Raw genomic sequence first — 15,005 nt, forward strand, 5'->3', positions numbered from 1 at the left:
AAAACTGATTGGGGGAATTTTATTTAGATAAAACTTCAAAGTGGCTGAGAAGTTGCAAGAATAATACAAAAAACTCCTGTACACTTTTCACCCAGATCCACGGTTCTTAATAATTTTGTGACTTTCTTTTTCTTTCTTTTTCTCATTCACATGCACACATACACGCACGCCCCTTTTGAATCACGGAGTGTTGGTTGCTGACATGAAGGACAAAAATGTTCTCTTATATAACAACAGTACAGTGATCAAAACCAGGAAATTTAATACTGAAGCAATGCTACGTTCTAATCTACCTTCTAATTGTCCCAATAATATCCTTCTAAGTTATTTTCCCCCAAACCTAGGATCTAATCTGTATTATGCATTGCAGTGAATTGTCATGTCTCCTCACTCTCTTTCAGTCTGGAACAATTCCTCAGCCTTTCTTTGTCGTTCATAATGTTGGTATTTTTGAAGGGTGCCAGTAGGGTTTTTTCTTTTTTAATTAGGTTGCTTACTTCCTCATTATTGAGTTGGCGGAGGTTTTAGATGTTCTGGAAACAAGTCCTTTAGGTGATCTGCAAACATTTGCTCCTGGTCTGTGACGTATCTTTTCATTAATTTCACAGTGTCTTTTGAAGAGCTGAAGCTTTTAATTTCGATGGAGTCTAATTTATCACTTTTTTTCTTCTATGGGTCATGCTTTTTGTGTCATGTATAAGTAATCTTTGCCTAACCCAAGACCACAAAATTTTTCTCCTAGATTTTCTTCTAGAACTTGGCGGTTTCAGGGTGTACGGTTAAGTCTACGATATATTTTGGGTTAAGTTTCCTTTTTTAATATGAATCAAAGTTTATTTTATTTTATTTTTTTGCACATGGATAACAAATTGTCAGCAAGACAATCTTTTCTCCATTGAATTACCTTTACATCCTTGTCAAAAATCAATTGACCACGTATGTGTGGGTCTATTTCTGGACACCCATCCTGCTCTGTTGATGTATTTGTCTTATCTTTACACCAGTGTCATCCTGTCTTGATTCCTACAACGTTACATTAAGTCTTGAAATCAGGAGCAGACAGTAGGAGTTGACCGACTTTATTCTTTGTCACTGCGCCCCACAAATATTGATATGTTGTGTTCTAATTTTATTTCAGTTCAAAATACATTTTAATGTCTCTTTTGACTTCTCCTTTGACCCATGGGTTATCTAGAAATTTATAATTTCCAAATATTTGAGAGTTTTCTAGAGTTTTTTTTTATTCCTAATTTAACTCCAATGTAGTCTGAGGACATACTTTGCATAATTCAAATCCTTTTAAATCAATTGAGACTTATTCCATTGCCCAGATGTGGCCTGTCTTGGTGTATCTGGAAAGTGTTCTGCTGCTTTGGGTGGAATGTTCTAGATATCAATTAGGTCGGGTTGGTTGTCCGAGCTTTCTGTATCTTTCCCGATTCTGTCTCCTTGGTTATCAGTTGTTGAGGGAGAAGTTGCTGAAATCTCTGACTGCCACTGGGGGTTTGTTTATTTCCCCTTTCAGCTTCATCAGTTCTGCTTCATGCTTTGTTAAACTCTGTTGCTAGGGACATGACCACACAGACCCCAGAGTGTGGGCTGGGCTGTGTTCCTGGCCTCTCACCCACAGGCAAACATTTGGGACAAAGCCAAGCATGTCAGTCCAGCGCCTTCCTGGTGGGGTGCTGGGGGTGTTCTTTCTTCTCTCACAGCCTCATCCCCCTAGGGGTGCGTGGGGCCTGGAAAGAGACCAGTGTCTAGAACCACCCAGGCCCTGCAAGTTAGACTCTGAGTGGGAGAGACCAGGAGAGCAGGCCAGGGAAGGGCTGGCCTCTGGATTTCAACGTCCCTTTCTGTGTTTCACGCTCTACTTGTAGCTCCTGGAAAAGTGGATCTTGTCGGAGAAAGAATGGGAGCGGGAGAAGGCCATGAACCTCCATCTCCACCTCATGCAGATCTACGTCCAAAGTGTCGGCGTCTGTGTGAGTCCAGAAGCCCCCTGCCCCCCAGCCTGCCACTCTGACACCCACAGAGAAATTCCTGTCTCTATTCATGAGAAGAAGAAATGCGTTTGAAATCAAGTCCTGCCCCCCGGAAGGGTCCCCTGGCAGGAGGCTGCCTCTTTGGGAATGGCAGAGGACGCTCTGGGAGGAGCTGGCCCTGGGCCCTAGGGTGGCGGCGAGGGATGGGGTGGGCGTGGTGTGGATCGGGTTTCATGGGGCCTGAGGTGCATGCAGGGGTGAGGCCACACAACTGTGAATACCACCTTGGTCAGGAAAGTGAGTATATACTTACAATGAGAAAATAAATCACTACCAAATCACACATTTTACAAAGCTTGATAAGCACCACAAGCATCACAACATCTGGAGAAGCAACGAGGTGTTCTGGCTGGTTAAGCAGCTGACACGGCTCCGCGAGCCCCTGTCGCCCGCGCTTGCTGGCGTCACACTCTGATGGTCTGGTCTTCAGGGACAGCGCGGGCAGGGTGGTGGTGTCCTGGGGCTGGGGTGTGGGGACAGGCCTCATGTCTAGGGTTGGTGCACTGTGAGAACAAGGTGGGCAGGACCCCAGTCCTGAGCACCTTCGGGGGGACCCAGGCCCAGCAAAGCAAGGCTGGGGCCAAGGCCAGTGCTAAGTAACATCTGAGGGCAGGTGCTGCGCAGAGTGCAGCGCCTCAGTTCTCTGTCGTGGCTCTCACGACGTTTCCTGAAAGAAGAGGCACCATTATCGCCTGTGATTGACAGACGCCTCTGATCTACATGAGGGCCGGAGGCTAAGCACCCAACCCAGGTCACACGGCGAGGGAGCGGGGATGCCCAGATTTGAAGCCAGTTCTCAGTCACAGGAACCAGGTGGGCGCCCAGACGCAGTACCTGGGCCCGAGGTCACAGGGGCGAATCTGAGCAGACTTCTTGGACCCTGGCTACTCGACCTCCAGGGGCGCAGCTGTGGGGCTCGGGAATGGAAGCTCAGGTGCAGGCAGGTGGTGGCAGCCTCCCCCTTCCCAGACAGGAGTGCTCTCAGAGCGCGTTTACCCTCTCTGGCTGCTGGTTACACTGCCTTCGGGCAGCACCACGTGTGCTTGGCTGGACAGAGGGTGTGAGCCTTGACGTCTTCTGTACTTCAGATCCCTCTGAAGCTGGGGCAGTTTGGTGCCCTGATTGGACTCGTCGCCCCATGCACCTGTGACTCGCACAGAAGAACCCGCATGGCCTCTGTGGATGTCCTGTCCCGCCTGCTGGACCTGCACGGTATGGGGAAGGCAGGTCATGAGAACCATCGTCTCCAGGCCGGGAGGGTTGACACCAGCGGCGTGGGCTATGGGGCTGTCTTGGGGTGTGGTATGTGGCCTCTCTGTGTAGACAAACAAGGGTGACCAGCAGGGATGGTGGAGGGGATGCAGAGCTCACTGAGAGGGCACGGAAGCTCCCAGAAGGAGAGGCTCATTTGGTCAGCTGACTCACTGAGGGAGTGTGCTGGGCACTGAGGAGCCCCACTGGACACGGTCAGCTCACAGACACTAAAGATGCAGAACTGGCCAGAGATGAACTCAGAGGAAAGCAGCGTGGTGGCCTCCAGAGGGGGAGAGCTGGCCTCTGGCTTGGCAGCTGGCGGAGCATCCGTCATAGAAGGGTGTCTCGGAGAGCTGGCGTTTGAGCTGTGCGGAGAGGTGGTGTGAGGGCAAGGCCGTAGGATAGGAAGTCCAGGTGCTGGGGGGCAGTCCAGGCCCGCGGAGCCAGGGCGCCCCGAGGGCTGGGGCAGGAGGCCTCCGTGATGCGGCCTGTGGCCCGGCCTTTGTCATGGCTGGTCATGCCTGAAATTGTATTCCCACCAGCAAGCCAGACCTGCTCCTCCTGGGATGCTTCCAAGGAGTTAGAGCTTGAGAAATGTAAGGAGGACCTGCAGGGCTCAGACATGGAGAAGATTTTCAGTGCATCCTTCAGAATCGCAAAGGTGACGAGCCAGCAAGGTTGTGTGGGCTGTGGTCTCTGGGTGCCTGGGCCACCTCTGGGTGACAGGACCTTGCTCAGTTCCACACCCTCATCTGGGGGTCACGGCTTCTACAGCCCTTGGCCAAATTCATGCCGTGTGTATTTAAATGGCCTGTAATATGTAAGGTCCCCATTGTGGTGCCTGGCACATAGTAGGTGCTTAATGGCCCCAGGCTGTCTTTGTCCCTATCATGTGCCACACTGAGGGTGGAGGGGGCCCTGGAAAGAACTGAACATGAGGCCCCACACCCAGGTGGTGGCACATGGGCAGGCTGATGGCGCACTGGTGACTGGAAGCGTCCAGAGCCGCCCACGCTCTAGGAGCTGCAGAGAGGCGAGGTCCCTCCTGCCTCACGGGGCAGAGGAGACTTTGTGGAGCAGAGCGGGTGTGCTTCGGCAGGACAGGTCAAAGGACGTGGGGGCTCAGGGCATACCCTGAGCAAAGGCTGCAGGGCAGCAGAGTCAGGACAGGGAGGGTTTGGGGAGAAGCTTCCTGTCCGGGGTTCGCTGGGGTAGGTGATGAGGTGAGGGAGAGGTTGGGGTGCCTCCTGGAGGCTTTGAAGTAGGGGCTGGTGACTGAGACGGCCGGAGGCTGGGCTGGGAGGCGGGAGGAGGCAATGGCAATGGTTTGAGGGAGGATGGGGGTCTGGGCTGGGGCAGTGATGTTGGACAGAAGAGCAGGGACGTCCGTGGTGACAGGTGGGCAAGGAGGTCCTGGGGTCCTGGCTGCCGGACCCCGGGAATGGCTTGCTCTGGTTTTAGGTGGCCTGCTCGCAGTTTAACTGCGATGAGGTGGTCTCACTCATCCGGAAACTCTGCGAGAACATCGGGGCCACGGAGCTGCAGCACGACAGGGCCTCCGCCGCCTGGATGGGCGCCTTCCTCCAGATGCGGGTCAAGGAGCTGGAGGACAAGGTGGCAGAGCCGTGGCCTGGTCACCTGGGGCCTGAAGCTGCCTGGTGCACCCAGCCTAGAGGGACGGGCAAGGGCCCAGCCTCACTGGCTGAGGGGTCCCTCCTTCCCCGTCCCCCCCACCCCGCCCCCTGTCCCCACCACCAGCCCATGGCTGTAAAGAGGAAGAGGAAGTAGCGTTCTAGAACAAGAAAGAGCACGTGGAAAGTAGCTCGGTCAGTAAGTGGATGGTGGGCTGGAGGCCCGAGGCTCTCTCTCCTCGACCACACAGCCTCCCACACCGAAAGTCTGACAAAATCCTGCAGGAGACTAGAGGATGCCACCTTGGAGGGGGTGCTGGTGGTTTAACCTACCCATTTTGGGCAAGAGTCCCGGAGGAGGGGTGTACAGTAGGTGAGGGCAGGCGGTCCACGAGGGCTGGGCTGATGCCCTTCCCCTTCCCAGGTGGCTGAGATCCTGGGCGCCATCCTGGTCCACCTGCCCGTGGTGGAGCAGCCGGAGGTGCGGCGCGTCCTGACTGAGGGCATCCTCCTGCTGGCATACCACCACCAGGAGACTGTGCTCACATCGCTGCTGCGGCAGCCCCTGCCCATGGAGAGGTGGGTGCCCTGGGGGTGGGGCCAAGGCCTCCAGCTTCACCCAGTCCCTGCCCAACTCACCACCATCAACATGTCCCAGAAGACTTGAGTAGTGTCTTGTCTGACCCTGGGGCAGGTCAAACCCTCTTCCTGCATCGCCATGGGCGGTAGAGCTTCTGGGAACCTTGGACCTGGAGTCTTGATTTCACAGCTCCACCCTATGGAGCTGGAGTCTGGATCCCATAACTTTCTGCATCACCCTCTCTGGGCTCTCGGAGGACTGAGTGGGGGACTGAGCTCGGGGCTGGATAAACCACAAGACGTGGCCCCCATGGCCTGAGCAGGCCTCTGGAGAAGCTCCATTCTGTCCTCCCTCCTTCCCCACCAAAGCCCTGAGAGTGAAGTGACTGGACCACGTGCCCAAGGGAGGAATGACAGAGCCTTAGGCCCCTTAGGAGGCCTCATAGTAGAGCAGGGCAAACCCTCCTTCTTGAATACACAGTGTCCAGTCCTGGTGTCTCTGTCACAGTGTCGCACAGGCAGCTGGCAGGATCTCACCAGTTTGGGGGATGAGTATGTTGGTATGGTACTGGAATTCACTGGGGAGGGCCTAGAAAGAGCTGGGCAGGTGTTCCCAGATCAGTGGAGACCGAGGATCAAAGGGCAGCCTAGAGATTTGGTGGAGGGAGATGTGGCAGATGCCATGGAAGATGCTATGACCAGAGAAAAAGAGAGTTTTGAGCAAAGTCATCAGATCTAGAACCTCCTGGGCTGCCCTGTGTGAGATGCAGGCCTGGCTCCACCCTTGGGCGGTTTCTTGGAATGACAGCCCTGCCCTGGGTCCAGGTGGGAAGGTGGTACAGGTGGCTTGATTTAATAAGGGTTAGCCCCTCTTGGAGCAGTGCTGGGGTGGGGCCTCTGGCTGGTGTTTTTGGTGGTCATGTTATGCTGGCTTTCACTGTATTGGTTAGCTATTGCTGAGTAACAGATTGCCACCAACTTGGCATAATGGCTGTTTATCACCTCCCAGATCCTGTGGTCAGGACCGTGGGCTTGACTGAGCTGGGTCGTTTGCTCAGGGTCTCACAGTGCATCGAGGCATCGGTGGGCTGTCTTTCTTTCTGGAGCCCAGGTCTTCCTTCACGCTCATGTGGTTATCTCTTGAGTCATAGGCCTGAGGTCCCCACCTTCTTGTTTCCTTACACTCCCAGGGCTTCCTTCAGAGAAGCTGTTGCTAGTGAGTGTGCTATGCCCACCCTCCATTCAATTCTTGCCACCAGGCTCCCTGCCACACCCCCCCCACCCAAAAGTCACTTCCCTGCACCTGAGTATTTGGTTTTGTGGATTCAAACAGGCAGTTTGATCCTGTTGTATTTGTGGTATTAGTGCTTCAGAGCCCACCAGCCCCCACCTGCTTGTACCTGTTACATCACTGTCCTGGGGCCCTTCCCTTCTTGGCAGGGCTGTGGGCTTGGACTTGGGGATCAGGTTGTAGTCTGGCAGGTTACCTGACCTCCACAGGCCTCCTTTCCTCTTCTGTGGAATTGGAGACGGAGGCTCCTTCCACACTGACATGTTGGGATGAGTAAAGTGATGCAGCATTAGCAAGCTGCCTAGTGCCCACCCGACATGGCCGGGCACTTGGAAGCTGTGACAGGACACATCTTTAAAGTCATCACACAGTAGGTCCTGTGGGGTCTCCTGGGGTCCCCCAGCAGCAGAGCTGGGGCTTCCGAGCGGGGCAGTGGCTTTCCCAGCAGTACCGTGAGCAGAGCACATGGCTGGATGTGGAGCTGGGACCCAGTTTCTGGTTTCTCAGGCTTTGGCGGCTTGCTCCACCTCCCTGAGATCCAGAGTCCAGCCCGTACCCAGGGGGCTGCCCTAGAATCCACAGGGGCTCTGACCCACCAGGACTCATGGCCCCAAACCCACAGTCTTTGTCCCCTGTCTTTGGCTAGCCACCTGACGGAGGTGTGGCTGGCTGTGGTGGAGAACGTGCCCCTTACCCGGGCGATGCTCCGCGGGCTGATGGGCCGGCTGCAGTTGAAGTTCACGCCCAGGGCCAACGCCACCTCCAAGGCCGACATCTGGCGCCTGGCCGCGGTGGACCCTCTGATGGTGAGTCGCAGGGCAGGCCCTCCTTGGGGGCTCAGTTTGAACCCCGACACCTCTGGCCCTTCTTTCTGCAGATCCTGTGCACCATCTACCTTCTCATTGAGAAGATGGACAAGGACGACATGCTCCCGGGGCTTTTCCCGGACCTCGTCTACACCCTCCTGCTCCAGCTCAGCAGCAGCCAGGAGCCGGAGCCCGTGTCACCCGTCTTAAAGACATGGCGAGTCGTCCACGCGGGGACTCTTCCTGAGGAGATCAACCTGCAAAGGTACTCTTGAGGGTAGGGGGGCGTGGGGTGCAGAGCAGCAGGCCTGGGCTGGATGCGGCCTCATAGAAATCACTGGACTCCAAGTGTTACCTCCACCGGGAAGCCCTCGTCAACCCCTCCTGGTGGGGAGGCGTTCCTGGAAGCTAATCTTACAACCCTCCCTCCTATGAGTCCAGCACGGTATGGTTTTCAGAGTTTGAAGACTTACCCTCTCCCATGATGGCTCTTGGCCCCTTGAGCGAGGCCCCTCTGGTGTTGGGCACCCCTTCCCAGGCCTGGGTGTGGAGCTCGCCCCTCGGAGGTGTGATGGGTGCTCCTGGAAGGGCAGCCACGCCATGATGTGGCTTCTTCCAGGATCACGATCAAATCCATGCAGCTTTTGTTCAGGAGACTCAACACTGAGCCGCTGCTTCACAGCCTGGAAGAGCAGGGCATGTGGGTGCTCCTGGAGAGCAGCGAGACGTTCCTGCAGGGAGTGAGCCTGCTGGCCAGGTGGGCATCCAGCTCCATGGGGCAGGGCGGTGGGGGCTTGCAGAGACATCTCCTTGCTGCAAGGACTGGGTCGTGGCTGAACCCCTCACTAGAGGGGATGGCTATGTTGTCCTGTGTCCCAGACTCGGTGGCAGCAGGGTGCAGGCATCTTTTCTTCCAGCCCTTCCAGCTCCAAGGCAAGAAAGTGAGGTCCAAGGCAGGTGGGGTGTGCCCGAGGTCACACAGGGCTTCTGAGCTGGGCGGGAGCTGGGAATTACTTCCTGGATCCTGAGCTCTTATGGGTGGCCCTCATTCTGGTGCCCTTTATTAAAAGGAGATGGAGGGGGGAGGGTATAGCTCAGTGGTAGAGCGTGTGCTTAGCATGCAAGAGGTCCTGGGTTCAATCCCCAGCTCCTCCATTAAAAAAAAAAAAAAAAAACTTAATCCCCGTCCCCCAAATAAACAAAAGATATCTTTTTAAAAAAGGAAGTGGAAAGTCAGTACTGCAGTGACCCCTGACCTCTTAGGAGACCTGCCCCAGGGCGCCCTGCCCCAGAGCAGCTGTGCCCTCAGGAGCTGAGAAGCCCCCGCCCCGCGATGCTGTCCTCTGCAGGCTGTGCGTGTGGATCGCGGAGGGCTGCGGGCAGAGGCTGTCGGAGCTGGTGGTCAAGGGCATGGAGTCGAAAACCCTGAGCTGGCGCGTCAGCAGCACGGCAATCTGCGCGGAGGTGAGGCCGCGGCGTGGGCGCGGAGGGGCGAGGCGGAGGGCGACCCCCGGGGTCTCCTGGGGACTCTTCTCAGCGGCAGGCGCCCTGGTTCTGAGGGGCATTTGAGTCCGGTGGAAGGGGCAGGCGAACATCCCTCACTTGTGTGTTCATTCACTCATTCGCTCCTTCATTCATTCATCACACGAGTAATTTGGGGCAGGCACTACGGGATGCGGCCTGGGCCCTGATGCATAGCAGCTGATGGATGTGTGCCGTGGTGAGTGCGGCAACACCAGGGAGCCAGAGGCCGGCTTCCCTTTGGAAGGCGAGCCAGGCTTTGCCAGGCAGGAAGGGGTGGGGGAAATAGCCGCTGGGGCCCAGCTACCCTTCCATGCATTTGGGGCACTTATGGGGTCCTGGAGGAACTGGCCAGAAAACTCTTAGGAGAAATTCTGTTGGCTGCCTGATGCCCCGTGTGCCGTAGGGGCCAACCACTGACCGAATTCAGGGGACAGCAAACTTGCTCTATAAGGGGCTGAGGATTTTCAGTTTTGGAGGAACCAATTAGGTCTTTAGTTTTCTTAAGGTTTATAAAACACACGTGCACACACGCATGCCGAGGGCTCCCCGTCGACTTGAGGTCCTGGCATTTTGCGTGCCGGCCGGTAGTGACCCTCTGAGTCCCAGATGAGTGGAATCCATGCTTCTTGTGCATTCCTGTTCAGACACGGTGGGCAGGGCGGTTGCCCACGGTAGCTGCCCCCATCGTGTTAACTGAAGAAATAAATGACGAATGAGTGTGTTCACAGAGGTCACCCTCGCGAGCGTTTCTGACGTCTTTCCTTATCAAATCCTCACAGCGACCCCATGAGGCAGGCCGTGGTATTGCCGTCCCTTTACAGATGAGGAAACTGAAGCTCAGAGGGGTTGAGTGGCTTGTCAGGGTCCCACAGCTGGCCGGCGGAGTAGCCAAGAGTTGGTCCCAGGAGCTGGGGCTCAGAATCCTCTCCTCGTCACAGAGACCACGCTGTGCAGGGACTATCATCACACTTCCCATTTTGTGGCTGAGAATTGGGCCTCTCTTGGGGATAATTGTGGAAAGTTCTCCTTTCCAGTTCATGAGCTACCCGATCCTGTACCAGGAGAAGCTGCTGAAGCCGGCGGTGCTGATACTGGAGAAGGGTGTGGACCAGGAGGATGAGGCCCTGCGGGTGCTCTCCCTGCGTGCTCTCGGCAACATGGCCCTTGGCGCCCCCAAGAAGGTCCTGCGCCCAACCCTGAGCCCAGGACCCAGGGGTGCAGGATTGCGTGTCCTGGTCAACCATGGGGCTGACAGCTCCCCGTGCTCTGACCCCCCCCCCTCCAGGTGAGGCAGTACCGGAAGCTCCTACTGAAGAAGTGCCTCTACTCCCTGAGGGGCCCCGCGAGCACCAGTGTGACCTCCGAGGGCATGGAGGCCCTGGCCAAGGTCTTGGCTGAACTGCGGGAAGGGGACATGGGGTCGGCCTTTGACGCCATCTCCGAGCGGTGCAGAACCTTCTTTGACAGTGTGAGTCCTCACTGGAGACTAGCTCAGCCCTGGCCCTCGTGGGGTCCTGCGAATGTCTGTGGACGCGTGGGCACTTCTAATCCCCTAAAGAAGAGGCGCCAACTGGGCTGCAGGTCTGACTTGCTGCCGGTGTATCTGTCAGTTGTTTGATCTTGCGATCTTGTAAGAAATGAAAAATCTTATTCTAGGACCCATGGGACCCTCCTCCCCTGCTTTTACTTCCTGGCAGCCACAGGTGCTCTTTGGGCACCTGTGACGTGTGGGGCGGGGATGCTGCTAGGCGGGCAGGTGCAGTCAGATCCAGCACAGCCCTCGTCTAGGGAAGAGGAGGTCACCCACACCAGAGTAATGCCCTGTCCCGAGCGCCCTGCAGGAGAGGCTCCATCCGGATGGAATGACCCAGAAGGCTTCGCAGGGGCCAAGCCATTTAAAAGGGTCCATGGAGAATGGCTGGGGTTTTGTTGGGCTTCTTGCTTCCCGAATTTCAGAACTTGTTTGTACATCTCGGCCACAGGAGAGCGAGCTGCTGCGTTTAAAAGCCTTCATCCTCTTCGGGAAGCTGGCAAAGGTGGTCAGGATTTCCAAGAAGCATTTCTTCAAGGAAGAAGTAAAGAAAGCCTGGGTCCCCCTCATGCTGCATTGCCAGGACCCCAGCTCTGAAGCAGCCCAGGTAAGACACAGCTGGGCTTTGTGTCTGAAGTCTGGGGCCTGCTGTCCCCAAAGGGAGCACGTGCTTGGGGTCCAATGGCTCAGCTAGCGGGGCTCCTCCCGCCGCACTCAGCCTCCCCGCCAGCCCAGAGCCCACAGTCTGCTGATTCCTCGCGCCAGGCTGGGGAAGGGACCATTCAAGACGCCCACAAACTGGCTTATTGAGGAGTCTCGGCTCTGTGGGGGGAACACGGCAGAGTTTCCTTCTTCTGCAGGCACCTTCACCAATCGCCCTTTCTTCTATCAGATCCTGTAAGTTGCCACCACTTTGGGGAATTACGACTCAGTCCTGTTTAAAACACACCTTAAATCTCTCCTTACCAGCTCCCAGTGGGGCAGGCTTGTGCTGGGGCTGCCAGCAAAAGCGGAGGGGGCCTGGCTCTCTGAACATGATTCTCCCCCTCTCCCAGGCTCCTCTGTTGCTTTGGGGTGGGAGGAGGGGGAGACCCCCACCCCTCGTTTAACTGCTGCCTCCTCAGCTAACACTGGCTGGCTGGGGACACATATGTATGGAACCCCCCGCCCCGCATTCCACCCAGGACCCTGATCTCTGTCTTCTCTCCTCCCTCTAGCCTGGGGAGAGGGGCTGGGGAGATGGCTGAGATTACGGGAGGTTCTGCCACCACCCAGTAAGCCATGGGGATACAGCTGGCCTCCAGTGAGGGGTTCTCAGCAGGGCACTTTCAGCTAGTGCCTTGGCCCCCGTTCTGGGGTCACAAGTCCCTTCAGTTCTGTTGCTGAGGGCTGCAGGTTTCCACGTGGGGCATGGGTCCAGGTAGCATCCTCAAGCTGACACACTCCGGACTCAGGGTGGCCCCCACCCCACCTCCCTGCCCCTGGCTCTACCTCGGGGACACTGTTGACCCAGGGCACGAAGTGTCACGTCTCAGAGACTCCACTCCTCACTAATCCACACTGCCCTCTGTCAGCAGCTCGCACTTCTTTCCTATTTCATGAGCAGCTGACTTGCAGGACAGGGCTTCAGGGAAGGGAGTGACCAGAAGGGTGACCGAGAGACTTTGATGAAGGAACCACAAAGAGCAGAGACCAACACGGGAAGGGGCTCGCCCGAGGGGTCACTGCTGCCACTCCTGCTCCTGGACGAATAGATACCCCAACCTCTCTCCCTGCCCTCAATCAGTATCGCCCCGTGGCCTAAACCCACTGGAGGCCAGAGGCGGGGGCCTGGGTGCTGCGCACCGAGGGATGGGGAGAGCTGGGCAGGGGGGCCTAGGGGGACGAGAAAGCCCATCCCATTCTGATCCTGAGGCTCCCAGAGGGGCAGGTCCCCGGCAGGGCTGCTGAGGGCGCCAGGGTGCTGGCTAAAGGGGTGAGGGGGCTGCACCTGTCCCCAAGGGGCTTTTCAGTAAATGCATATGCAGATGTTATATATGCTGGCAGGGCTTGGGTCCTAGGCCCCCTGCCCGGGCCCACCAGCCCGCCCTTCTTTGGCTTCCTGAGGCTTTTTGGGGGCTGCCCTCCAGCTTATCTGTGGAACGCCAGCCCTGCGAGCCCCGCGCCTTGTGGGGAGCCCCTGGGTCTGCCTGACGCCTCTCCTGCTGTCCTGCCTGTCTTTCCAGGCCTGTGTGGCTACCATGTTCCAGTGTGTGCACTTCTGGGGCTGGAAGGCCCTGGAGAGCTCCTCGGACAAAAGTGATGCCTTTGCAGCCAAGGAGATGACCGTTTTCCAGATAACCCTGTGCTCCGTCCTGGTGAGGAAGCTGAGGGGGCATGGGCCCGTGGGAGGTGGCGGCACCTGTGGCTTGGGGCTTGGGATTTCGCTGCCACAGACTTCATCTTGTGACCCTGTGTTCACCTTCTAGACATGAGGTGTCGAGACCAGCTCTGTCCACCAGAAACAGAATGCAAGCCACATACTCATTTTGAAGTTTTCTAGTAGCCATGCCGAGAAAAGTGAAACCAAATTTAATAGTAGATTTTATTTAACCCAGTATATCTAAATCGTTATCATTTCAACATGCAGTCAGTATAAAATTATTAATATAATAGTTTACCTTTCTTGGGTACTGTCGCCCATATCCAGGAAACACTTTACACTTAATTCAGATTAGCTACATTTCAGGTGCTCAGCGACCATGTGTGGCCAGTGGCTACCATATTGGACAGTGCAGGGTGTGGGCAAATGTAATCTCTCTGGGCCAGACAAGAATAACAGGGGGCTGAAGTCCTTAAGCTGTCCGGCTACTAATTTGCTGTGTGACTCTGGGATGCGCACTTGCCCTCTCTGGGCAGACCCTCCAGCATCTGACAGATGGGAACGCCCTTTGTGAGCAGTCAGTCTCCAGGACCTCATCCTTCACGGCTCTGAGTGACACTTGTTTTTTGCAGACGCAGAAAAAGCCTGCAGTTCTCTACAGCTTCTTGCTAGAAACAATGACCTATGTTAAAAGTAACTTGTCAAGGATCAGAATCGCTGCATGTAACCTGGCAGGTGAGCGGGCAGCTGTCTCCTGATGCAGGTGGGATATTGAAGGCCATTGGGTCGAACCCAGGTCTGGGTAGGGGCAGGTGTTGGGGCCCCAGGCTCAGGGGGAAGCTCCCTCTGTGTGTCCTATCCCACTGTGATCCTCAACTAGGCGTCCTCAACCCTGAACAGGTACCCTCATCTCCTGCTGCCTAACATTCGTGTGATGAGTATTTCCTGGCTATCATTTCAGGAATCATTATGAAGCAGATGCCTGCGCATTACCTGAAAAAGCTGGACTTCCCAGCGTTACGGAGTTGTAAGTAGTGGAGGCTCAATTATGAGTCAAAAGTGAGTCCACTGAGTTTATTTGGGAGCTGAGTGAAACTGCCCGAAGGAGAGTCAGCTGACGCTGGCTGTATTTGGGGGCCAGGGCACAGGTGGATGAACCTGCCCCCAGTGCTTTCTGCCCCTCCCCATCACACTCATTGACGAAATGCCTTGCCCTGGTCCCCACGACTGATCTGCACAACAGCTGGGCTCTGTGGGTAATCTTTCTGCCCCTGTTGGAGAAGTAACGGAAACCCCGAGTTGGGAGGTGTGTGCGAAGACACCTGCCGTCTTCTGAATCCAAATACAGGGGATTGAAGTCCGCAGCCCCTGTGAGCCCCCTGCCCTGCAAGCCCCTCGCCTGCAGTTGGCTTCCAGGACCTTCTATCAGCTCACGCTGCCCAGGGATGGTGGAGGGCGCGGGCCTGACCTCAAGGGTCCCAATTCTCCTGTTCACGTTCACAGCTCTGCAGGAGCTACAGCTGGACTCAGATCCTGGGGTCTGGAGGGCAGCCCTGGAGACGCTCAGAATCTTGGATACCTGTAGTCAGCACCAGTGTTTGACTTCCCCAGAAAGAATTTCCGAGGTGGACTGAATGCAAAATGGAACTCCCCGGAGTTTCAAACCCCACCACCGCAGCACGAACCATTTTGAATTTAGTTTGTAAAAAAAAGCACTGTTCTCAAATAACCAGTGCCCCTTTCCCTCCTCCCATTGAAATAAACCTCCCTTGCTATTTGGAGAGTGGATTCCTGACTGCAAGGTGACAGTCTCCCAGAGCCAAGACAGTGGGGCAAAGGCCAACCTCGGTCCTAACAGGGGTGCTTCATCCTTGTGTCCTCTGCGTGTGCGTATGTCAGGCAGCCAGCCCTTCAGCCCAGAGGATCTGGACCCCACTTTGTGTCTTCGCCTGCGTTTCAGTCCCAGCCACGCAGACAGTGTGTTC

At 55.9% G+C, this 15,005-nt stretch overlaps 1 protein-coding gene across 5 annotated transcripts in view; it reads left to right on the forward strand.

The window, feature by feature from the left end:
* MROH2A (maestro heat like repeat family member 2A) overlaps positions 1-14,795 on the forward strand; it is a 44,251-nt gene extending 29,456 nt beyond the window's left edge. For 3 of the 5 annotated variants that reach the window (XM_072961867.1, XM_072961869.1, XM_031677834.2), the window contains 16 exons: positions 1,878-1,982; positions 3,131-3,254; positions 3,839-3,957; positions 4,758-4,910; positions 5,352-5,506; positions 7,444-7,603; positions 7,675-7,868; positions 8,223-8,360; positions 8,953-9,067; positions 10,162-10,308; positions 10,413-10,595; positions 11,110-11,265; positions 12,884-13,015; positions 13,653-13,755; positions 13,982-14,047; positions 14,524-14,795. In XM_072961867.1, coding sequence (XP_072817968.1) covers positions 1,878-1,982; positions 3,131-3,254; positions 3,839-3,957; positions 4,758-4,910; positions 5,352-5,506; positions 7,444-7,603; positions 7,675-7,868; positions 8,223-8,360; positions 8,953-9,067; positions 10,162-10,308; positions 10,413-10,595; positions 11,110-11,265; positions 12,884-13,015; positions 13,653-13,755; positions 13,982-14,047; positions 14,524-14,654 — 2,181 coding nt within the window. In that variant the 3' untranslated portion in view covers positions 14,655-14,795. The remainder of the gene's footprint in view (positions 1-1,877; positions 1,983-3,130; positions 3,255-3,838; positions 3,958-4,757; positions 4,911-5,351; positions 5,507-7,443; positions 7,604-7,674; positions 7,869-8,222; positions 8,361-8,952; positions 9,068-10,161; positions 10,309-10,412; positions 10,596-11,109; positions 11,266-12,883; positions 13,016-13,652; positions 13,756-13,981; positions 14,048-14,523) is intronic. The other 2 variants (XM_072961868.1, XM_072961870.1) reach the window with 2 other exon arrangements.
* Positions 14,796-15,005: the final 210 nt, after the last annotated feature.

Source organism: Vicugna pacos, chromosome 5, assembly GCF_048564905.1.
Source record: "Vicugna pacos chromosome 5, VicPac4, whole genome shotgun sequence".
Taxonomy (NCBI): domain Eukaryota; kingdom Metazoa; phylum Chordata; class Mammalia; order Artiodactyla; family Camelidae; genus Vicugna; species Vicugna pacos.